The 24,503-nt window shown below is 40.7% G+C and overlaps 1 protein-coding gene across 1 annotated transcript; it reads left to right on the top strand.

Annotated features, from left to right (window-relative positions):
* Positions 1–13,633: 13,633 nt before the first annotated feature.
* On the top strand, positions 13,634–15,180 carry sox3 (SRY-box transcription factor 3). Its single transcript, XM_037675758.1, has one exon. It carries the CDS (start codon positions 13,812–13,814, stop codon positions 14,706–14,708), a length of 897 nt encoding a protein of 298 aa, XP_037531686.1. The 5' UTR covers positions 13,634–13,811; the 3' UTR covers positions 14,709–15,180.
* The last annotated feature ends 9,323 nt before the right edge of the window (positions 15,181–24,503 follow it).

Below are 24,503 nucleotides of genomic sequence, written 5' to 3'. Positions count from 1 at the left end.
AGACAATTTTTATCAGAAACGCACATTTTTATCTTATTTTCTCTTGTCATTTTTTGACTTTTGGCCTTGAGGGAAATGAAAAACTTAAATCCGTTGGCATAAATTGTTAGGTTTTAAATGTTTCTTGTTATATCAAGGTTCATGCTCATTCATGCAGGTAAAAAAATCCAACAATGTTCAATCAGGTCATCTGGACAGTTTCTTTTATTTTGTTGAGAGATGTTTTGCCCTCCATCCGAAGGGCTTCATCAGTCTGAGAAGTCACAAACAAACTGTTTTCCCCACTTCTCAGACTGATGAAGCCCTTCGGATGGAGGGTGAAACGTCTCTCAACACTACAAAAGAAACTGTCTCGATGACCTGACTGAACATTGTTGGTTTCTTGTTGTAAACAGCATGACAACTTTAACAGGACAGAGTTAGCCTGGCTCTGTTGTTGTGTGCCTCAAATTTTGATAAATACCACTTTTTAAAAAGCAAGAACGTCAAGAGGGACAAATAATAACAAAAAATATACATTTGGATTATTTTGCTGACAAATATATCCTTCCATGTTAATGAAGCCACAAGTGCACACACAAAAACTTTTCAAGTTAAAATCTGCGTAGGCAGAAGCTGGCCTATTTTCCGAGTTTCATTGCATCGACCCATTCATTACCTCTGTGGTTCAATGTGAGGGTTTCAGGGGGGTCTGTTAAGATTAGGGAACAGGAAGCAGCCCCCCTGGTATGGCCCTCTCTCTTCGGAGCCCACTGTGTTGTGCTTATTAACCCAGACTGGAAGAAGACGTACCTGCCTCCCCTCATTAGGCCGCGGTGGAGTGCGCGCTCAGCCTGCAGAAGAATGAAGCATTAATTAGTATTCTCTGCAGGGGGAACTGCCATTAGCACTTAATTAGCGGTAAGAGTACCATTCAGTTGTTCAGCCAGCGTCTAACATCCAGGGTGTTCTCCCTGTTAGTAAAATACATATGAAAGCTCCTGTTTGTTTGAACAGGAGTTTGTGGGGTGAGGTTTGTATTTTCCTGCATCTCGACAGGATTAACATGCTTGTTTTCTTCAAAGCTTATTTTTGTCTGAATCGAGAAGAGAGCAAGAAAAGTGGCAAAAGGCCTGTGCTCCCGTGTCAGGCCTCTGCTTCTGTCTCTCTGAGATCTACCTTTACCTCCTTGCTGCTGTTGACCCACACGAGACCAAACGCTGCTTTCTCATCCAGCCTGGCTCGGGTGGGTAAAATGGGCGATTAGTGAACTCGGGTCAACTTTTCCCATTGCACTCAGTGAAGTTCCTTTGATCTGCTGAGTAGGCATTCATCTCTTTCTTTTCTCTGTGTTCTCTGTCCTGCACCGTCACCACCAAGGAGGACAAGGGAAGCTGTTAACCCACCCTCAGTCCGCTGCTCGGCCTCTCTGGTTCTCACTCTTCCTCTCCACTCACCCTTCCACTAATCCCTGCCCTCCCCAACACAGCCCTCGGAGGCTCGGGCGGACTGTGATGGAGGTACCTTTCACTCCCAGCAATCTGAGAGGCGGAGAGCTGTCATTTGCCAATTTGGCCTGAATGGGGCGGACAGCGGATTGAATGTCGTTTTCCCACCAGGCTGCACCATCCAGACCAGCAGGGGAGGGAGGGGGATGCAGGGAGCGGGATGTAATGCTAGAGCAAAATTAGAGCTTTGATGGCAGCTAATAGTGTGTGATGGGTGGTGCTGACGTGGATTTCCAGTACAGACGCCACAGGTTCCTTGTACTTCAGCCTCTCAGGGTCTGACCCACCTGTAAGATTAGGCCGGCTCTGCCTCCTCTCTCCGAGCTGTGATTTCACCCTGATCAGGGTAATTATACAGCTCCAACTCCAGGCCTGCTTATGTCAAAAGAGGTCCTGTTTCCTCCTTTACACACTTCTACGTCCAAAAACACACATCTGCATTTAAATCCACGGCCAGGTGGAAGAGCAGGGAAGCAGAAATCTCAGCTCAAAATCAATTTAATGCCTTTAATTCACTGGAATTAATGATCACTTCCCCCTCATACCTGGCAGAGATTTTTTTTCAAACACTTATCCAGTTTTTTTTTTGTTAAGATAATTGCCAGCTGTGATTTGATGACCTGTTTCAGCTTTTCATTCCAAAAATGTCTTTGGATCTGTGTTTTAACGTGCACCGAGTATGAATAAAATTCACATGAAGAATTTAGAAAATTAGAACAATTTTTATTTCACTTAAGTCATCGCCCCACTCCAAATAAAATAAATAAATAAATTTGACACAGCTTTTAAACCACATAAAAAAAAAGACCAAAAGTGATATGTTTTTCAAAGACAATAAGACAAATGATGACTCAGGCTACAAAATGTTTCTAAAAGGTTTGAAAATGTCGTAATTTAAGACCAACATAGCACCAGGATGAAGACATCACAGATAATTAGTTAAATTTACAACAGATCAGGAACTTAATTTAATATTTGAAGCGCGCGGCAACGAGGTTAAATTTTTCAGATATAAAAATTATGTGGAGAAATGTTTGGACAAATAGTTAAATTTATGACTAATATTGCAGTTGGGGAGCGGTGGCACAGAGGTTAGAAGAGATGGGCCTGTGATGGCCGGTTCAACTCCCTGGACTGACAATATCAAAATGTGGATGGAAAAGGTAAAACACCCATACCTGTCTCCACCTTCTCTTGCTCCACTGTGGCTCCTTGAGCAAGACCCCCTAACTCCCACTATCTGCTCCCATGGGCACCACTGCTCCACACAGAGGGCTGTGGTAGCTCGATGGTCTGTTGTTGCGTCAGGAAGGACATCTGGCATAAAAACAATTGCCAAGTTCGTGCGAGTTAGTTCAAAGGGAGCAGCCAAAAAAAAACAACCTGAAAATATTGCAGTAATTTCTTCGTCTGTTACAGAATGTTGTTAAAAGATTCAGGGGCTTTGTTGAAATCTCTTTACACAAAGACCAAGGTTGAAACGCAGTCATGAATGGTTGTAATCTCCAGCCTTCCAGGCAGTACTTTGTTAAAACGGGTCTGATCATGTTGTGGAAATCTCTTCACAACTTCTCTACAGAGACACTTCAGGAAAACAGTTACAAATATAACAGTTTTGAAGAAATAAATAACTATGACAGCCACCAACTCTGAGTCTGAGCTCATTTAAGATGGAATGAAGGAACGTGAATCATTACGCTTGTCTGACATCTTTGGTTGCATCATAAGCTGTAAAAAGGAGATTTTCTGTCTATCATCAGTGCAGTCTTCAGGATGTGGTGGTGCAACAGTGCACAAAAGCAACTTACATATTTACTTCTAGGGATGCTAATAAGGCTGAAGAATACAGGTTTCCTTATGAAACCTTCTATACAGATGTTTTCATGGAAGCGTTTGCTTTTGTTAGCAACAATCCACTTTATATTTCAACTGTGAGGGTTACCGGCGAAAACACAGTTCAAAATCATCATCATCATCATCATAACCACTTTTATTGTCCCATTAGAGAAATTTCCCTTGCAGCAAGGTGGCGAGAAAATTAAAACACAACACATAAACAATCACACCACAAAACTGGCAAACAATAAAATCCATGTGCAAATATCAATAAAACGTCGTGTTTGCACAATTTACAGTTTTTATTTATATCTTACACAGTTTTACAGTCTTTCACATATGAAAGTGTCCTTTTTATTTGTTCTGATGTGCAAAGCAACTCAGCAGTTACTTAGTAATTTTTTCAAGTATTTCAGTTTAGTTATTGTTTGCTACCAGAAGGCAAAGGCAGGGCGATAATCTTCTTGCACATGACTGTATGTGTGTGAGTGTGTTCATGTGTCTGTCGCCAAAACGTTTCACGAACCACTGGCTTAATTTTAATAAAACTTGCAGACTGTAATCACTGGATCTACAAGTGATTATGGTTTGGAGTCACCCTTATTCAAGATGGCTGCTGCAGCCTAATGACCTTTAAAGGCACAAAAATAACTCGGTTTTTCAGGTAACAGATTGTGGGGATTCCAGTGTGTTTTCTTTTAACCACTAACCACTTCTTGCAGCTCCTGAGTGGCAGGTAAAACTAATTGGTCCCCATACAGCTGATGAGTCTCTACCAGATAAGGCTGAGTCTTATCACAACCCAGCACTGGAACATTCGTTACCAAATGACAAAATGTGTATTTGACTGGGACAATGTAGTACAAGTGACCAACTGTGCATGCAACTGAGATGGGGTAGAAGTAGGGCAGCCAACTTGGGACCAGAAAGTTGCAGTATGACTCCCAGTCATTCCCACATGTCGTGATGTCGCTGAACAAGACATCTAATCACTAATTGCTCCCAGGATGCTCAGTAGTTACCCACTGCTCCACCTGGGTGTATCCCAGGTGTGATAGATTAAATGCAGAGAACTAACTTTGTCATTGTATGGGAACATGCAATGACGACAACAACACATAGCACTTATACTTAAATGGTGATTCAGTCTACAGCCCTAGTGAGAGTTTCCGTGTGAAAAAAGTAGCCTCTCCTGAGTACCCCTGCCTTGGTGTCTATAGCTACAAACCAAACAAGAACCATATATCACCGACACAGTCTTATCTTTGTATCTAACCTGCCACCCCTCCAACTGGTCACTTACCAGCCTCCCTGGAAATCACCATCATCCTCTTGGTACTGGAATTATCTGCCTTCCTCTCCAAGCCTACAAAAAAACACCACATTGAGATAAACACCAACAATTCTAGTTATTATCTATCTAAAACTATTTACTCACCATCTCCTATCTCTTGCAGATCCTCCCATACTCCGTCCGAACACTATTTGAAAATAAACCACTTGCTTTTTATCATCTCTGTCCACAAGTCTCTATGGTTTCAGTGTTTTGAACTCTGGGTTTCAGAAACTATTAATATTTCTAACAATGGCACAGATTTGTGTGGTAGGAGCTGAAACTGAGCCCTAACACACATTTTGAGTGCTAACAAATTGCACAACATTTTGTTTTAAGACTGTTTGGAGTCAACTTTATTTGCTAAATATTAAAAGAAGCACTGGTTGGTTAATGAACCTTTCAAGAAGTAATCATCTGATGTGCTCCTACAACCAATAATCCAATTCAAGATGGCCACCACAGCTGGTTGGCTTTAGCCAACACAATAAGAGAGTGGTAAAGGCTGCACAGAAGACTGTTGGAGTCAGTGTCCCCACCATCACAGACATCTACACCTCCAGATGCAGGAAGAGGGCCACCTGCATCATGAAGGACCCCACTCACCCAGCACACACACTTTTTGCCCTTTCTCCTCTCAGGCAGGAGGTTGAGGAGCATTAAGTGTAGAACCACTACACTGAGGAACAGCTTCTACCCTGAGGCTGTTAGACTCATGAATCTCTAACCAGGATAATCACTGTGAAAAATCACACCATGCTGCTGATCTGTTTCATGTTGCTGCTGATCTGTTTCATGTTGCTGTGTTCAATCGTACTCATCTGCTCACACAGATTCATGTTCGTGCTGCTGTTCGGTGTATTGTTTTATTGTTTTTTGTACTACTAGTACTTAATTTATTTTGAGTTTAATGTTTTTTCTTAGTTCATATCTTAGATCTTATTACTGTTTTTTTCTTTTACATTTTATACTGTACTTTTGTTGGAAGTAACTGGGACCCTGTGTGCACAATTTCATTCCACCACATGTACCACATGTGTGTATTACAAATAAAAAGCCTTGAACCCTTGAATAATGACTATAACTCAGTGGATTTTAAAGAAATTAGCCTAAAACTCTGGCATGAGAGGTGGCGGGTGATGAACATACCTTCAAAGAATGTTAGACTTTGATCTTTTTTGGTTACTTTGAGGTTTTACAATTTTGAAAAGCCAATTATTGGACTTATTTTGTTGCTCCACAGACAATCATTTAAAGATTCACACTGATACTCTACTCCTTCAGCTCCCACTACAAGACAGGAGGATCCACCGAACCCAACACTTGAACCTGCCTCAGGGCTTACGCACATGCAGATACACACACTGACATTAGATGTATTAAAAACCTCCCTATGGGCATCATCCGTACTGTGATGTTCTGACAAACAGGCTTTACAGGCATCTTAAATGTCCGTCTCAATCTGCGGAGGTGTCAGCTACACAATGACAGAAACAGAACACCATCAGCAGTGTCAGGCGGTGTCATATCATCATGTGCAGCGTCGGAGAAATCAACGGCTCTCTGCAGGACGCTCCCCTGGATTTCAACCAAGCCAGTTGGGACTTTTGGTTTGTTTCTTACACGTGAATGCAGGTTTATTTTTGACCTTTCTACAAGTGCCTGAGCTTCCTCACTTTTATAATTCCACCCAGAAACATAATATCCCTTTTCAAAATAGACCTGCATTGATTTTATTGTTCCACTTTTCTTGGTAATGCGTATGTTCTTGTGGCTGTATCGGTGTGAGGTGACTGTCTTCTTCCTGCTGCACAGAAAGTATTGTACTCTGCTCTCTAGGGATGGAAGATGTTTTGTTTTTTAGCCTCTTTCACACCAGCGCTCCCTCTTTTTTCTCTTTTTTTTTAAACACAATAGCCCCTCTCTTCTCTCACCCAGCGTGGCAACGCTTTCAAACGCGTAGCTCCAGGTCAGTTTCCTTGCCAAGTTTTGCAGCCTGCCATGTTGTCTATTCTGCTCAGCTATTTAAAAAATGTTGAATATCAACAATGGCTTTCACTGGTGCATTGTCAACTTTTGTATGAAGCAATCTTGGCTGAATGAGATGGGTCCCAGAGCAGGGAGAGCTCAGCTGCAGCGTGCACTGCCACACCAGTGACTGCCCAGAACTCCACGCTTCATATTTTCCTGCTGCACCCATGAGAGTAGCTTTGGTTGATGTAGTGCAGCTTGAATGGTCGGGGCTGAGGCTGGAGGCCCTGGATGTTCCTGCCATCTTTTTTTTTCTGTTCACAGTCCTGCTTCTGGGCCTGCTGACAGCCAGCTGTTGAAGGTGGGTCCAGCAGAGGGACTGGGAAGCAGCAGCAGCAGCCTTGGGACGAGTGAGAGCTCGGTGAGTGTCTTCAATTTTCTGATCAGAGTGGGAGGTTCGTAGTAAGGAGAGAAAAGGGAGGGGGCTCGTTCAGGAAGATGGTGTAGTGTTCTGGTCTGTTCACATGCACTGAGTTTGTGAAGGCACTGCACGTCTTAACACAAGGAAATAACTTTATTTTAAGGTGGCACCTGTTGGAACTCAAAAAAAAAAAAAAAATCACTCCTATTGCTTTTTTTTTTAAATAAACTAAGATATTGTCAAACTATTCTGACATTTCAACTATGCCCCAAATCCCCTTAAGGTTTGTGTGATATCCACACTGGATGCATCGGTGACTTTATGCAGAGCTGCGTATCTGTGCGTGAAGAAAAGGATGAAAAGCAGGAATGAGAGCTCGCTCCCAGATAATAGTAGCTTAGGCTCTTTGTCCTGCTGTCAGCCAGGAGAGCAGCAAGGCTGGAAATCTCTCCAATTCACCGGCGACGCCTTGTATGTTTCATTGACAAATCAGTCTGTGGTGCAATGAGCCGTTGCTTCTGCACCCCTCCACACACTTCTGCTCTGAATTTGTCAATGTGTTTGGTGTGTGTGTGTGTGTGTGTGTGTGTGTGTGGGTGGCATGGGAAGGAGGCACTTAGTTGTGCTCATGAAAAGCAAATATTAGAGCAATGTAAGATTTAAAGTTTGAAAGCAACAAATATCAGACATTTAGTTCAACATTTGAGCATAATTATGATTTTTATTGGGATATTTTGTCATTTTTGTGCTTATTTTTGGCAAATTTATATAGATAGCAACTAAAGGCTCAATGGGATTAACCTGTATAAATAAAGTTTGAATGAATAAAAGGAGAAAACTTTTTTAATGATAAAAACATCAACCTCATTATTGTTGAAAATATTTCTTTGCATCTGTAATACTTTGTAACTTTAATATGAGACACCTCAGGTAACGTTTAATCATGTTCTCTAAAATTTTGAATGGGTTTTCAGACTAATAAAAATAAATAAAACGTACAATTTTTTTATCTGCATTAAAAATATAACAGAGCTATTAAAGCCCAAACATCCCATCTTTTCCTCTTCAGGAGCCGTGTTGTCCTCCGTCTCACCTCTCTGAGCTCAGCCCAAAGCAGCAAGGTGACCAAATTCATCTCAGGCCGGCCCATCCATTATCTTGTCAACACAGCCAGCTTCCCACCTTAGTTTGCTCTTCTCCCGGTGGACTTCGCTTTAATGAAACGCACAATAATCACCACACTTATCTCGTCATGCTCAAGGTAATTAATATATTTAGAGGGCGATGGCTAACTCTTAATTAAATTAAACCTCTTTTAATGAGACCTTGACTGGGACTAAATTTATGGCCACTATCTGCTTTATCAAGTGCTTGGCACGCCACAAAGATTAGTCATTTTTTGTCCCAAATCAGAGCCAGATTGCACATTATGTTACTTGTGATTTATATATCAATTTATGCTTGTTTGTTTCTAAATCAGGGTTTAATAAATTATATATTTTAATTACCCTAACCTCATTTTTGCCTTCTTTTTTTAGAGCTCCCCCCATTGCTTCTGCAATTAATGCCCACTGCTGCACTGCTGTTACATATTCATTTGGAGGAGAATACAGATAGCAACTTGGCGGCATTAATCACATTACAAAATTGGTTGTGCTTAATTAATTACAGTTACACTGCAAATTAATTGTGGATTCCCACAATATTATCTTAAACTAATGAAGGTTTGACAAAAAGATGGTTTCTTTCTTTCTTTTTAAAGCATGCTAGATTAGTGGGATCTTAATTATGACTAAAACAATAGAGGGATGCTCGCATGGTGTGGAGCAAAACGTGACAATTCAGCACTTTCTTCCAACCAAGAAAAAAACAAAACAAGAAAGTTTCCATTGTTTTAGGAAAAAAAACTGAACATGGCAATGATTCGGCCGATACACGGGGAATAATGAGCGCTGTAATTAGCTGGATGGGCATCGGTGCTCAGAAACGTTGATCAAATAAAGAGAGGCTTGATAATGCCATTCACATGTGGCAGTTTTAAACTCAAACACCTGAGCCGAGCAGCATCTGCTAAACTTGCCTCTTTTCTTGTGCACGTCACTGCAGGTTTTGTTGATTGTGCATCTTAAAAATACAGCAAATGAGGTCTAACATGAATAATGAGTGCCCAGATTAGACGCTCAAGTGTGAGCTATAGGCTAAGATTGACCCCTAAAATGACTTAATATAGTCTCAACCGGTGGTTTAGAAACAAAAGCACATTTATTTTTGAAATTTTCTGCCTTATTTAACTTGAATTAAAATTAGCTTTCAATGGGTGGAAGCTTAGAATTCACTCATTTTATTTTCTCATTTAACGCATCATATACCAAATGTCTGAATGTTTCCTCTGATCTGCCCAGTAAAGGGCCTAAAAAATGACATCAAATGCCCAGTGATCAAATTAAAAACTGTTTCCAGCCCTGCTGATATAATTTCATTTGCCTAGCTTCATTAGCCAATAATCACATGAACAAAAAAACGATGCTTTTTGTCAGCTACGGGAACTGAAGGGTCAGCGAGGATGAGTTTTTCACACTGCTGCACATGATTATCTAAAGTGGCCTTGTAGCAGCGAATTAACCCTGAGCATGTGTGTGTGCGTGCAATCAAATATGTCTGAAATGTGCATCCCTAAACGATAAGCGGCTTTGAGCCAAAGGTGATGAGGTGAGAAACTATTCCCTTGGCTGAGTGAGATGGAGCACAGCGTTGGGTGGTCACGCCTTGTCTGCTCACGACAGTGGCGGGTTAAAGAGATTACACCGGGGTCTGTGTCAGCTGCCCTGGCCTCGCACACAAGAACATAATGAGGAAGGACATGCTTGGCTGCTGGGCAGAAAAATAAACGAGGCCTGAAGTTTGACGCAGCTTTCGCAAGCAGCTAACACATTTTTTTTTCCACCCTCTGTGTGTTGTTTCAGAGGAGGAAGTCGATAAGTAAGACATTCCTCTGAGTAAAATGAATGTTTGTGAGGGGGATGGCAGCTGGAAAAATCAATGCATCTGTCCTATGAGCGTCTGTTTTCTTGTGTTAAAGGTTTGAGTGCCAGTCTTTTCTGCTAATGGATGAACTTTCTTTTCCTGCACCCAGATTCAGGAAGGATCACCTGCATCCATCCAAACATTTACCAATATGCCCATTTTAGGGCTTTCCGATGTTTTTCTGATGAGCCCTGCAACTCTGAACATTCATGACACAAAGCAAATTTCTGGAAAAGCTATTAAACATTTCAGCTCCTGTATCATAAAGTGAAGGTGGCAGAGACTTATGATGCAAATTATTTCTGCCTGAAACATAAACATCACTATTAAACAAGACACAATTATAAATATGTCTTTTATTTTATTAATTTCTGCCAAAATTTATATATATATATAATTTATTATTATTATATTTAATTTGATTTTATACCTTTCCAGTATAGGTTTTTCGTGGAATTCCAAGCCTCACTTTGAAAACCTTAGAGGCTCCGAAACTGTTTCTTCTTTTCCAATGTAATTCTTCAAATTTGCACTCATTTTATGCAAAAAGTAATTATTTAAATTACATTTAATTGATAGGCCTGTCTGATATTTTATTGAAACTTCGATTATAAATCAAAATGTAAATAATTATTAAACAATATAATAAAATAATTATTTTATTAACAACTTTAAAAAGTATTTTTATAGCGTTTGTGGTGTTTCCTTCAGATACCAGCATGTGTTTCTCTCTTCTAAAGGAAGAACCTGTTGCTATTGATCTGATCACTGATCAACTCTTAAATCTGATTGACAGAGACAAACTGAGAATGAGTCAAAGAGCTGACTCTGCACATATTTTAGGCGGTGAAATGCAGCTTTTTAAACATGCATCAGCTTTTATTGGTCACACAAGTTATCAGGACGTCAAGAAGTGATAACAGCGACACTCTGATTCTTCTAAATGACCCGAAAACATTATTTTACCTGTGGTGAACTGGGAGGACGCAACCATTCACGGCACACAATGGGGACAGCAGACCGTGCGTAAATGGCATCTTCATTTGCATTCCTAATAATAAAAAAAAGATGAAAAAAAAAAAAAAACGTGCAAATCCTAATGAGACAGTTTCTTTTGTTGTTGTATTTGAAAGCTTTTCTTTGTTAATTACTGTTTCTCAAAGGGGGGCGGTCACTGAGCGGAAGCAAAATGGACAAACCAATATTTTATTATTGATTTATTATTGTAGCTTTCGATTTAGACAATGTGCTTTTAATTAGGACGTCACCAGAAATAAGATGGGAACTTAATACTCGCCTAAATAATGCGAAATAAGGCAGTAAATGACGTCATAGTGGAAGATGAAGACAATGAGCTGTTTGGGTTTAAATCAGTTTGAATTTATTGTTTTTAAAAATAGATTTAATTTTCTCTTAAAGCTTCCGGTGAATATATTTGATCTGCTCTTAACCCAAACCCTAAATTTCGTTATCTTTCAAGTCAAATAGGTGTAAAAAAAAAAAAAATGTATTAAACTGGAAAAAGTGTCATAAAATGCAGCTTTTTCCTCTAAAGGGCGAAAGAAAAAAATCCATTCGTTTATTTTAACTGCATTATTATTATTATTATTTTACATAATGTTATTTAGGTTATTCAGAAGAGAGCATCAAGACGTCCTCATATTTCCCAACATTCCTCAGGGGGGACCCCGCAGCCCCCTCAGGGCTCGCAGAGTCTGCGCTGGTGGTCCTCCGACCCTTAATTAGGAAATTAGCTGCACGGAGGCCCTCATTATGAAACTGCAGGTTTCTGCGCGCTGATTTGTCTCTTCTTCCTCCTCTCTGCTACCGGTCAATTTCCATAAGCAGATTAGAGGATCAGTGTTGAGATTTGGGCTGATAAACAAATAAGTGGTCCCTGAGAATTATGGCTGCTAATTGGACGGTAGTTTTATGGCTCCCGCGCTGATTGTCACGCCCCATTGAAGGAGAAAATGAAATCCACGCAGTGATGTCTCTGTTGCTTCAGACCAGTCTCTCTTTTAAACTCCCTGTAGGTCATCGTGCCTCATTTGAGAGAACTGTCACGTTTTTCTCTGGTTGTGCAAGTTTTATTTATTTTAATCATATTTGCTCATCTTTATGCTACTTTATTGGAGTGTTTGCATTTAAAGCTGCTTAACGAATTGACTCATTTCCTTAGACAGAAAAGAAACAATTACAGCTGTTTTATCCCTTATCTAAATAGAGTCATTTAAATATTTATTATAATACGTTTAGTTTTTAAACTGAGTAGTAAGATGTTCCTAAAAAAGAGAGAAAGAAGGTTGGATATATGTCTGGGCGGCATGCCTCCGCAGAGGCTCTCTTTTTTATTTTATTTTTTACAGTGTTTATTTTATATATATATATATATATATATATATATATATATATATATAATCATTTATTTATTTAATCTTTAGTTTCATGGAGTCACGAGAACTCGTTTTCAAGAGGGACCTGTTTGAGCTGCATTTTTACCTGCGAGGTGAGGGGCTCCTGCAGAAACCCAGGTGCTACATTTTTGCTCTCGCTCTCAGCAGGTGTGAGCTGTGCAGGTTTCAGGTGGGGGGTTGGGGGGGGGGGGACACATGCCACTCCAACATGCTAATCGTTTTCGATCACCATTAACTCCGCGGAGGGAAAACAGGAGCTGAAACTCCGCTCCAGGGGCCGAAGAGATGGACCCGCTCCTCCACAAGAGGTCGTTGATGCATTAGAAGTTTCACACAGAAAGTCCCTGAACGCAGCACAAACTGCCCCCCCCCCCCCCCGGATTTATTGTAAACAAGATTTGGACCGATCAAGTCATCCCATGCTCAAAGGACTTGATGCTTTATTTTTATTTAAACATTTGAAAAAGCTTCAATAGCGCGCTCATCAGTCCGGTTCTGTTTAAACTCAATCATTTTCTGCGCCCCCTAAAAAAAACAGATAAACTGAGCCCAAAAGGACGATTTTAAATTTTGAATGATGGATTTAGAAAAAAAACTTTTTGTCTTAAAAGTAAAAAAAAAAATTAAAAAAAAAAAGTTAAATGTGAAACAGAAAGTTTCGCAAGTGAAAACAGACGTTTTGTTTCATTTAGATTAAAATGTGAAAATTTTCTTTCTATAAAAAAAAGAGTAAACTTTTTATTTTTATTAAAAGATAACTGGAGGTCTGAAACATTTAAAATGTTTTAATTCTGGCGTGATCTGCTCTTTATTGAACTAAAATTCAATCCGGGTGAAAGTTTTCATTAAAATCTTAATTTTACGCAAAAAAAAAAAAAATACACAAAAAAAAAAGCGTAAGTTGTAGTCATTGTTTTTGTTCAATAATAAACTCGAATAATTTTCTGGTCCACTTGTTTAAAAGCTGCAAACCCTCTGCTCAGGTTGGTAAAGTGCGCGTTTAGAACTTCCTCCCGTTTGCGCGCTCCGGTTGGACGTGCAGAGCTGCGCGCTGATTGGTCGCCCTGTCCTCCTGTCACTTCACATCACATGGTCCGGCCTCTGGGCCTATTAACGCCAGAGCTTGGAGAACAAGTTTCCAGACTTGTGTTAGAGAGCGCAGTGGAGAGGACTCGAACCACCTGCAGACACGCTCAGCCGCCTCGCGCACAACTTTTCCTCCTCTTCCCATGACACCGGTCAGTAGGAGCTCTCTTTGACTCTTGGCTGTTTTTGTCAACTTTTTTTTTTTTTTTTGTGTGTGACCACCAAAAGTCGGCCGAATGTATAACATGATGGAAACCGAGCTGAAGAGCCCTCTCCCGCAGTCCAACTCTGCGCCGGGCGGGAAGAACAGCAGTGCCAGCGACCAGGAGCGCGTGAAGCGGCCCATGAACGCCTTCATGGTCTGGTCCCGGGGCCAGCGGAGGAAGATGGCGCAAGAAAACCCCAAAATGCACAACTCTGAAATCAGCAAGCGGCTCGGCGCCGACTGGAAACTTCTGACCGACGCGGAGAAGAGGCCGTTCATCGACGAGGCCAAGCGCCTGCGCGCCATGCACATGAAGGAGCACCCGGATTATAAATACCGGCCCCGCAGGAAGACCAAGACCCTGCTCAAGAAAGACAAGTATTCTTTGCCCGGGGGGCTGTTGGCGCCAGGAACCAATACCGTCAACAACTCGGTGTCGGTGGGGCAGCGCATGGACGGTTACGCGCACATGAACGGCTGGACGAACAGCGCGTACTCGCTGATGCAGGACCAGCTGGCCTACCCGCAGCATCACGGCATGAACAGCCCGCAGATCCAGCAGATGCACCGGTACGAGATGGCGGGTCTGCAGTACCCCATGATGTCCTCGGCGCAGACCTACATGAACGCGGCGTCCACCTACAGCATGTCCCCCGCGTACACGCAGCAGACCCCCAGCGCCATGGGCCTGAGCTCCATGGCGTCCGTGTGCAAGACGGAGCCGAGCTCGCCGCCGCCGGCCATCACGTCCCACTCTCAGAGGGCGTGCTTGGGGGACCTGAGGGATATGATCAGCATGTACCTGCCCCCCGGCGGGGACAGCGCGGACCATTCGTCCCTGCAGAGCAGCCGGTTGCACAGCGTCCATCCGCACTATCAGAGCGCGGGCACCGGCGTGAACGGGACGCTACCTCTCACCCACATCTGAGGGAACGAGACTTTCATGAAAAGGAAGAAAAAGATGGATACTTGAACTTTATTTGGTTGCTACAACAACTTCAAATGTTTTGCTAAAAAAATAATAAACTCAATTACCTAAAAAAAATCTTCTTTTGATTGAAATGGAGTGAAACGTTGAGCCCAGCAGAGAAACCTGCAGAAAGTAGAAGCAATCAAATGTAGAAGGAGTGGACTTCTATATTTTACAATAATAACAATAAAAAATGAAAAAAAATGAATGCCATATTTTCTCTCTTTGAAAAGGCATGTGGCTCCATGACGGGGCTGGTGTATTTCAGAAAAGCTGGATGGACAGTTGTTCATAAATGTTTACACTTTATTTGTAGTCGTTCTCCACAGTGTGCAAAACTTTTTTGTAGTCCTTTATTTTGTTTTTTTATTTTGCCCCTAACATCTTTAGGGTAAATGAAATGGAAGACTGTGCCGGTCGCAAAACACGTTTTTATTTATAGCAATCTTTTTTCCCTTTTCGTTTTAGTTTTATGTGAAAATATTCAAAACGTATTTTGTTGTTCTTTTTGCCAGTTTTATTTTTTGTAAAAGCTCTGTTCTGTGATGGTTTTTTTTTGTCAGTGATGTTTACTCATTATGTTCTAAAAAAAAAAAAGGTTTATTTAAACTGACGTTTCCACATATTTTAAGACCATCCTCTATTCTTTAATGCTGAATAAATTTTTACGAAACATAATTTGTGACTGCGTTTTGTGTTTGAAAACATGAAGAGCATAGTATTTTTACTGCACTCAACTCACAAAATGTGTCTTTTTCAAAGCTTTTTGATAAGAAGCAGAGCAAATAATCTGTCTTAATTTATTTCTGAAAAGGGTGAACAAATAATTTTGAATTAAAACTAATTTAAGCCTAAATGGACGTTTCATACTTAATATTGTGCTCGCAGGCCATTATTTTGGAGATTATCTTAAGAAAATTGTATTTTATTTAGCATTTTTATTTAAAAAAGTTCTCAGAAAAGATGTTTTCGACGCTTCAGTTGCTTTATTTCAATCATCCACAAAATCAGATAATTTATCAACTTATTTTAATATTAGTTAACTCTAAAACTTTTATCATCTTCACTTTATAGTACAAGTTGCATACATCTTTTTGTTGTCACAGTATAAGTGAGGAACAGAAACTCATTCAATCTTTTCATTTAAAATAAATCCAAGGAATTAAAAAATGACATCAATATTTGAGTCCAGTTTTCAGGATAAATACACTAAAAGCACCATTTAATACTTAAACTTTTTAAAGTTTTCTTCTTCGAGACAACATTTCTGACACTCTAAAGTAAGATCATTATAAGTTTTAAGCGTACGCTCAATCATGCAGGTAAATAAATCCCTAAAAAGTTAAATCATATCATCTGGACAGTTTCTTTTATCTAAGTTTAACACAAAATATACATAATTTCTTTTACGATGCTCACGCATCTGGTTTTAAACGCTTGTTTATATCAGACTAAGTGCTCAAGACACTTTAATCCACGATAACTTTTAATAACAAATTGCACAGCAGGTTTAGAGCGAACTGTGGCTGGGACTAGAACACAGGTAGAATGGGTTGTCCTGCTGTTGCAGTGAACTGTACAATAAATAAGCTCTGGTCACAAAGAGGGGGCCGAAGCAGCGTGGCCCTGCTGGCCTTCCCACACTCCCTGCAGGACTGGATCCATAGCTCCAAAGCAGCAGCCTGGATTAGCCCCACGCACCTTTGTGGAGGGACAGATTATCCAGACCTCCCTGCATTCACTGACAGGGTTTAAATCATTCTAGCGTGCCAGCAGCCACCCGTCACCTAATCGCAACCTTCAACTCTCTTTTTTTTTGGTGGAACTAAGCAGCTTTTTTTCTTACTGCTCCTTAGAATTGTGTGGACAAAGCTTAAGTTGGGGGATCATTTATCAAACTGCAATAAAATGATCTGCTTTGTGCGTGACACGTTTGGCGAAAACTTCTAGTTTAAGGTGACGGCGTTTAAGTTTCTGCCTTACCAAACCAACGTCAGGGCGGAAAATTCTCTAACGCCTGATTAGGCCTCGAATTTAATGCGAGGCTTCACTTTTCATTCTGGAAATTCTTGGCGTTAGGACCATCTGAATTTGGCTTCCAACCACCCCACCTCTTTGCGCTCCACTCCCCCCTTGCAGAGTGCCCAGAGGGCCTCTCTTCCTTGTCATGTGGAGCTCTGTGCCCACTCAGCAAGTGCAGGCATATCCCACTTCCATCTGCCTATGACCTCACAGCCCCCTGTTTGTTTAACCCCCCACTCCAAAAACTAACCTAATTATAGCCCTGTAGAACATGGATTCAGGAGATTCCCAGCGGATCTTGCTGCTATCTGTGCACACCAAGAGAAACGGAGGCATCGCCATGGGCCATGTTTCAGTCAGTCCTGTTTCTCTCATATTATGTCAGAACATGTCCTACATCATGTTGGCGTGCATTAAAAAAAAGTGTTAAAGCAACAACAAAAAGCGTAGGAGTGTGGTCAAAGTGTCTCCTTTTACGTCAGTGCGACAAGTGGAAAACTCATTAGACAAATCTGGCTGACAGGCAGACGTTTGTGACATCACCTGCGCTCCTGTTGGACCTGCTGGGCGACTCGCAGCAGGAGCACACCTTCGGCTCTCGGCGAAATCTCCGTCTAAGATCTGGAACCTCCCTCTGATGCTCAGATTAGGCCTCGGCGTAGTTTGGGTGTAACGGGGTGAACGCTTGAGCGCTGCTGAGGACTGCACCTATGACAGATTCAGACTGTATTGATTTGCTTTGGCTGGGTTTCTCGTGAGGCCCTTTGAAGCCCTGGGGGGGGGGGGGGGGGGGGGGTGGGGGGGTGGAAGAGGGTCGGTTGCTACAGGGCTGACTGTCCAGCTTGGGCAGGCCTGGTCCAGAGTGGAGCGACCTGTGTGAGGTTTTGAGATTGACAGCAGAGTGCGGCGTTTGAGGCTGTAGAGGTGCAGGGGGCTGAGGATGGGGGTTAATCTCCCTGAACTGGGGCAGATGTTGTTAACGAGCTCCTCTCAGGTCGACTCCCTGCGTGGGAAAATGGCATCAAATCCTCCTGGGGTCAGGGCTTTTGGGTTGACCCAGTGAGAGCCATCCCTCTCCACAGCACCGTCCTCTTCGTGCACCGACCCACCCACCCACTCACTGACAGCACTCACCAGAGAATTTAAAGATCACGTTTAACACTTTATTCTTACCTTTCCATCTTTTATCTTCAGGTCTCAGCCTGAACTTTTGTTGCGTGCTGGTGATGTCTCATTAGTGTTGACTGTGGCTGGATCACGATGCCTGACACAACCACAAGGAATGCTGAGTGGGAAACGCTTCAAAGAAAAGCATGCCGCCGCTCAAGAACATGCATCCGCCCAGGACCGCGCTACTTGTCTAAATAGAAAGTAAGTTTGATGCAATAAGGCCCAACAGACTTTTAGGTTCCCGAGTTGTCATTTAGAACATCTGCAGAATTACCAGCACCTTGGATTGTCAGCAGTAAAGTTTCCTCTTTAAAAAAATTTTTTAAATTGCCTTCATGCAAAAACAAGATATAAATGTCACCCTTTTATGGTTGATTTTGACAGAGTAATAACAATGTAATGTAATAAAAAAGGTAGCTTTTCTTACTGCATGACAAGTTTCAAATATATTTTCTTCAAAGAAATGTGACAACACAAGACTGACGTTTGAAAAGCTTTAAAGTATAAGCTAACATCTGTCAAGGAAAGCGTTCAATAAACTTAAGCAGGACTCTTCAACTAAATTTCTCAGGGAGCCACAGTTACTGAAAGCCAAGAGCTCAGGGGCCGGACATCCAGCAGTTATTGCCATTAAAATGTTTGTTTTATGGTTTAAAATACTGTATTTTTTGGACTATAAGGTGCACCTGATTATAAGGTGCATTAAGTGAGACAAAACAGTCAAATAAGTCAGACTTTATTCAACTCATTCACAATAACCACATAAAATTGGTTCGAGGTCAGTAAGCACAACCAGAATCAATACATAAGGCGCATCTGATTTTTGAGAAAATTAAAGGATTTTAAGTGTGCCATATAGTTCGAAAACTACGGTAGTTTTATTTAAAATTGAATACTTTGGTGGGCCAAACTGAGTTCACCCGTGGGCTTGATGTGGCCCCCGGGCCACCAGTTGAATAACCCTGCTCCAAAGTGAGTTTTGTTTGAAGATTAACGGCATTACTTTGACGACAGCTGAATGAATACATAGCTCAAGAGCCCCAAACCTCTAAAGCATGGTGGAGGTTATTTCATAATGTGGGGTTGTTTTTTTGCCAGAGGCATTGACTGTAACAAACAAAGGCTGAAATTGGAGGACTGTTAGACATTTTATTAAAAAGTGCCACCAAACACATCCAACATAGACAATAATATGAAAGGAAAAACGTTTACTCTTTAAATATTTAAACTATTTAACAGTTATGAAGAAAACCTGCAGGGTGGAGAAACCGTCTGCAAAAACACGCTGAGGCTGTAATTATGTTTGGAGTCGAATGTGCTCAGAAATATTATCAAATGGTTCAGATTGTGCCAACTGAATAATTTTGAATTTATTTATTACAACAAAAACGAGCTCACGGTTTGGAGGTGCTAAAAACTTTGAATAAAGTTCAAACTGATTGTGTTTCGACAAATCAACCTTTTAATTAATGGTTTTTTTTTAAAGTCATTTGTTTTGTTTTAATTATGTTAGTCACAAAAAGAACCTTGAACGAACGACTTTGTTGTTTAAAATGAACACTTGTTGGGTTAAGATTCCAAAACAGGTTGAACGTCATAAAACAGGAGGTCAGAAAGGTCGAAAAAACAAATTATTTATTTGATTTCATTCTTTAAAACTGCAAACATCTTTTTTTAATGTAGCTTGCCCTTTACAGACTGTCTCTTTGTGTTGACTTGATTGAACAACTTTCCAGAAATCAACAAAGAATCCTGCAAAAAATAATTTCTGTTTGTGAGAACCATTCTGTTTTTTGACCTGTGTACAGCCTGAGCACATATTACCTATGATGTGGCTTCGTCTCATCAATCACATCCAGAATGGGCATGTCTCCGCTCCATATCGTGTCAGCGTGCCTGCATTAGGGTTTATCCTAGCTTAGGTTTTAATGCAAAGGTCATCCATTAAGGTGTTTGACTCTGAAGGCGTGTTTACTCTGCCGCAGCAGGTGTGTGTGAACACGAGACATGTCAAATATGAGTCAGGATTACTGTCGTTTTTGTCCCAAACAAAACAAATACAAATCACACGAAGACCTGAAACGAGAGGAATCTGTTCTTTTTATTGCCGCCCGCTCTGTGGATCCTTTGACATTTTTTGTTCGGTTGAGCTCTTGAAGCTGTATTTGCTTGTAAATGCAGTCGTGTAAACCACATGTGCGCGCACACATTCGCGGCAAACAACCTAGAACGAAACGGGATTAAGGGGCTTCTTCCTGAGTAACTTGTAGTGACAAATTAAATGGAGACCATTGGTTTAAATGTGAAAAGCACAGACACCAATTGAGTCACTCTAGTGTGAAAGTGTAGCTGCTGCAGATGGTCCCTTTCTGTACCACTTTATATATGAACACTGGAGCATGTAGACTTGCTCGTAATCTGCTGAACTATAGATTTCTGACCTTTCTTGTGACCCGTCAAGGAAAAATGAGGCCAAGTTTATGTGAGCTGATGTATCTAGCATGCTTTAGGGACTGTAGAAAGAGTATGCAAGACAATGCAGAGAAGCCAAGGAAGGGGGATGAGGATTTAAAGCGATGACAAGGGGCGAAGATTAGGCCTCTAATCTAGGCCACAGATATTGATTAGTGTTTGTTGAGGACAGTGAGAGGGAACACAGATTGACAGCTACACAATGGCTCCACAAGAGACTCTCTGATCATATCAGGATTGTGAGGAACTATGTTCATGTGCCATCAAAACCTAAAAATTAAATTATCCAGGGGTTGAGAAAGTTACATAATCTAATAGCCTTTGAATGGATGCACTGTAAAATGTATTTTTGACATTTTGTTGATTCAATGGAATATTTTACGTTGATTTGACAAACTGCACATCATGTTGTGATAACAAGAACTTGTTAGTTAAAGCCTTGTTAACTTGTCAAGTTAAAATCTCACACCCAGCTGACTTAAAGTCAAGTTAACTTAGTGCTAGTTTTACACATCAGACCAGCAGGTGGCGATAGATGTTCCAACAAGCCGGTTTATCAACCACTAACAAAACAACAGAAGAAGAGCTGGATCAGTAAGCATGTGCCTTGTTTTGAGCTATTTCATTGGCCAGCTCAGATCACCCTGTATACAAATTCTGGATTTTTGAGGCATCAGAAAATCAGGATAAAAAATTTCTGGTAAGTTTGCATTGATTTATTTATACAGTTATGTGTTATTATTTATTTGGCAATGCAAGTTTTATAAATGTGGTTTGATAGCTAATAAAGACCATCTTGAATTTATAAGAATTGCTGTTCATGTCGTCTGGTGCATTGTTTGCCTGACATTCGGGGTTTTCCACATTACTCATGACGTCATCCCTGACCAGCATCATTCATGAGGTGGCATTAATGGACCAAATTGTTTGCTGATTACCATGGTGTTTTTCAAGACAGAGCATTTTTGGGCCCACTGTCTGCCCCAAACTCAGTGATCAAATAATCCATCAATTACCAGAGACTTCAGCTTGGAATGCCTAGTTTAACAAAATGTGCATAAAATTATTATTTGAACAAATAAAAATGGGTTCCTTTATGTCTAAATTTTGTTTAAGCCACTGATGATGAAGCCGCACGTACTCAGGGAGTGAAAGTTGGTGTTTTGATGGTGAAAGATGGAGAAGACATCATCTGTGATTCTTGAGGAAGAAGGTCCTGTCTGATCTGAGGTCATCCCACATGCCATGGCCTTCATGACACCTCTGCTTTATGTTCTCAACATCCATAAGAGCTGCCTTTGAAGTTATTCAGAAGGTCCTGATGAACATTGGTGGAGGACGTTGTTCCTCACTTGTGCATGGGTTGAGAAACAGACCCTTGCAGAAAATCATGTAGCTCAAACATCAGATGTGTGAAAAAAACCTTCCTGAAGTTAAAGCTATAGAATGCCAGTTTGTTTAAAATAAGGCAGAAGCATTTTATATTATCCAATACCTCGTCAAACTCCAAAGTTTAAGTTACGGTATTTCGGTTCATTATTTGCAATTAAAGTAGTCCCTCTCTACTTCGTGGTTCGACTTCCATGGACTCGCTCTATTGTGGTGCGTGGAATTGTACCCCAAAAATATTGGTACAAGACACATGATTGTGGACTGTACAGTAATATCACTGAACCCCAGAGCTACAGTAAAGTTTTGATCTGATCAGCGCCCAGCAGTTGCAGAGAAGCCACGCTGAGTCCACCGAACCGGACCAGAATTGGATCAGAACCAGACCTCCAGACCCATCGGTGAATCTTGAGAGCTGGTAGCTGGTCCACAAGGACTTCTAAACAGGGACGCGCGCCGAAGGTCCGGAGCTGTTTTGTAGCCCATCTGGACTTTTTTCATCCAGACTTGGACTCGATTCGACCATCTATGGTCCCACGCCGGCCAACAAAAGATCTGCTCTCTCCCCAAATGCGCTTCGACCAGAACTCGACCTTCAGACTTGGCGGAGAACTCGAGAGCTCCAGGGACGCACTTGTAAGTACAATTTATTAGCTACATATAAGTACGTTGTTAAAATTAGTAGGATAAGAGTTTAGAGGACTGATATTGGGCTTTGTTGCTGCAGAAACTAACTGGGGTTTGAATGGAACCGGGTCCACCGGAACAAAAGCTGTTTCCGCGTTCTTCATAGGCTGGTGAGTAAAATTTAGTAGCTACATAAACAGTGTGTTGTCAAAATGATGTAGGTTTAAGAGTTTAGAACATTGCAACAGTGTGGGAATGGTTTCTAAAGCCTTAAAATATGTATAAATACTACAATAAACATAGCAATCCTACGTTGTGGTTTTTCACTTTATCGTGCGGGTGTGGGGGGTGGAATGGAACCCCCCACGATAAATGAGGGACTACTGTGTTAGATACAGTATATATTGTGTGTTTACTCACAATAAATGGGTGTTCCTGTTACTACCATTGGATTGATTAATAAACAACACTGCAAAACATCACTTTCTGAAGTCAAAATTTGAAATTATGGGAAGGAAAAAGAGAATAAATGTAAAGGAAAAGACAAATATATGATTCAAATATGATAGTCGTTCATTATAATCAAAACTACTGATTAGTTTTTCTGTTTTTACTGATTAGGACTTATTTCTTTTAATGTTTTGATGGAGGGGGACAACATATTTTACTATTTAAAAATTGCTATAGTTGTTAATGCAGTTTTCAAAAACTGATTATCTTCTGTCCTCAAATAGCAACTGGTCCACAAGTTGTGCTGTATTCATTTTTTAAAGAAAATACAACTTTTAATTTTGGTTTCAGCAGCTGTAGCATCATTCGTGATGTCTTGTCTTTTAAAAATTACAGTGACTTGTTGGTGATTGAAGTTTGTGCATTACTTTGTTTCTGCTCAGTGCCCTGAGATGACTTATGTTGTGACTTGGCACTTTATATAAATAAACTGATTGAATTGAATAAATTCAGATTATGCACGTTTTTGTAGGATGATTGAGTGCCTGTGTGTACAGAAGTTGCATAGTGCATGTGTTTCATTTAATGGATTTATAGAAACAGTTAGGGGCGGCTGTGGCTGAGTGGTTAGAGCAGTCGTCCTCCAATGCGAGAGTTGGGGGTTCGAATCCACCAGCAGTCACATGCTGAAGTGTCCCTGGGCAAGACACTGAACCCCTCATAGCCTCTGATGTGTGTCCCATCAGTGTCTGAATGTGATCTAAAGCTCTGATTAGTCTCTTTAGAATGATTTGTTCAATTATCTTTGTAGAGATCTAGTAGAGTGTTGTATGAATGGGTGAATGAGGACACAGATTGTAGTGTAAAGCACTTTGAGTATCTTGAAATAAGATAGAAAGGCGCTATATAAGTACAGTCCATTTACCATTTAAATTGGCATAGATTTCTGAGTTGAAACAATTTAACACTTAAGTTAAATTGACATAGATTTTTTTTGTTGAAACAACTTAACACAAGTTAATTGTGTGTAGATTTCTGAGTTGAAACAACACTTAAGTTAAATGGATATAGATTTTGGAGTTGAAACAACTTAATACAAGTTAAATTGATATAGATTTCTGAGTTGAAACAACACTTAAGTTAAATTGATATAGATTATGGAGTTGAAAAAACTTAATATAAGTTAAATTGACATAGAGTTATGAGTTGAAACAACACTTAAGTTAAATTGACATGGAATTCTGAGTTGATGCAACATACCAAAACAGTTCAGTCAACTAATACATTTAAATAAACTAAACTAAAGCAAAAGTTTATTTAGCAAGAGTTTATTAGTCAAGATAACTTGATGTTTATTCACCTAATTAAATTTTTTAAGGCAACCCTTTACCACATAATTTTAAGTTGAGTCAACTAGCTTTATTTTACAGTGTGTACATGTTTTTTGTAGATTTAAGAATACTTTGTGTGTGTGCGTGCGTGTGTGTGTGTGTGTGTGTGTGTGTGGTTTTGGGGAGCGTAACCCTGGGAACACAGAGGGAGGTGGAGCGCACTCAGCTACGGGTCAGTCGTGACTGACTCTGTCACTTATTGATTAGTTGCCATGGAGAGTTAGTCAGGCCA

The sequence above is a fragment of the Nematolebias whitei genome, chromosome 4, assembly GCF_014905685.2.
Source record: "Nematolebias whitei isolate Nwh7 chromosome 4, NemWhi1, whole genome shotgun sequence".
In the NCBI taxonomy this organism is placed as follows: Eukaryota; Metazoa; Chordata; class Actinopteri; order Cyprinodontiformes; family Rivulidae; genus Nematolebias; species Nematolebias whitei.
Note: the sequence above shows the minus strand (reverse complement) of the source record. Positions and strands in the feature narration are given on the sequence as shown.

Excerpts from the sequence above, each read along its gene's own strand:
- sox3 (XM_037675758.1), top strand. The coding sequence starts at position 13,812 with ATGTATAACATGATGGAAACCGAGCTGAAGAGCCCTCTCCCGCAGTCC.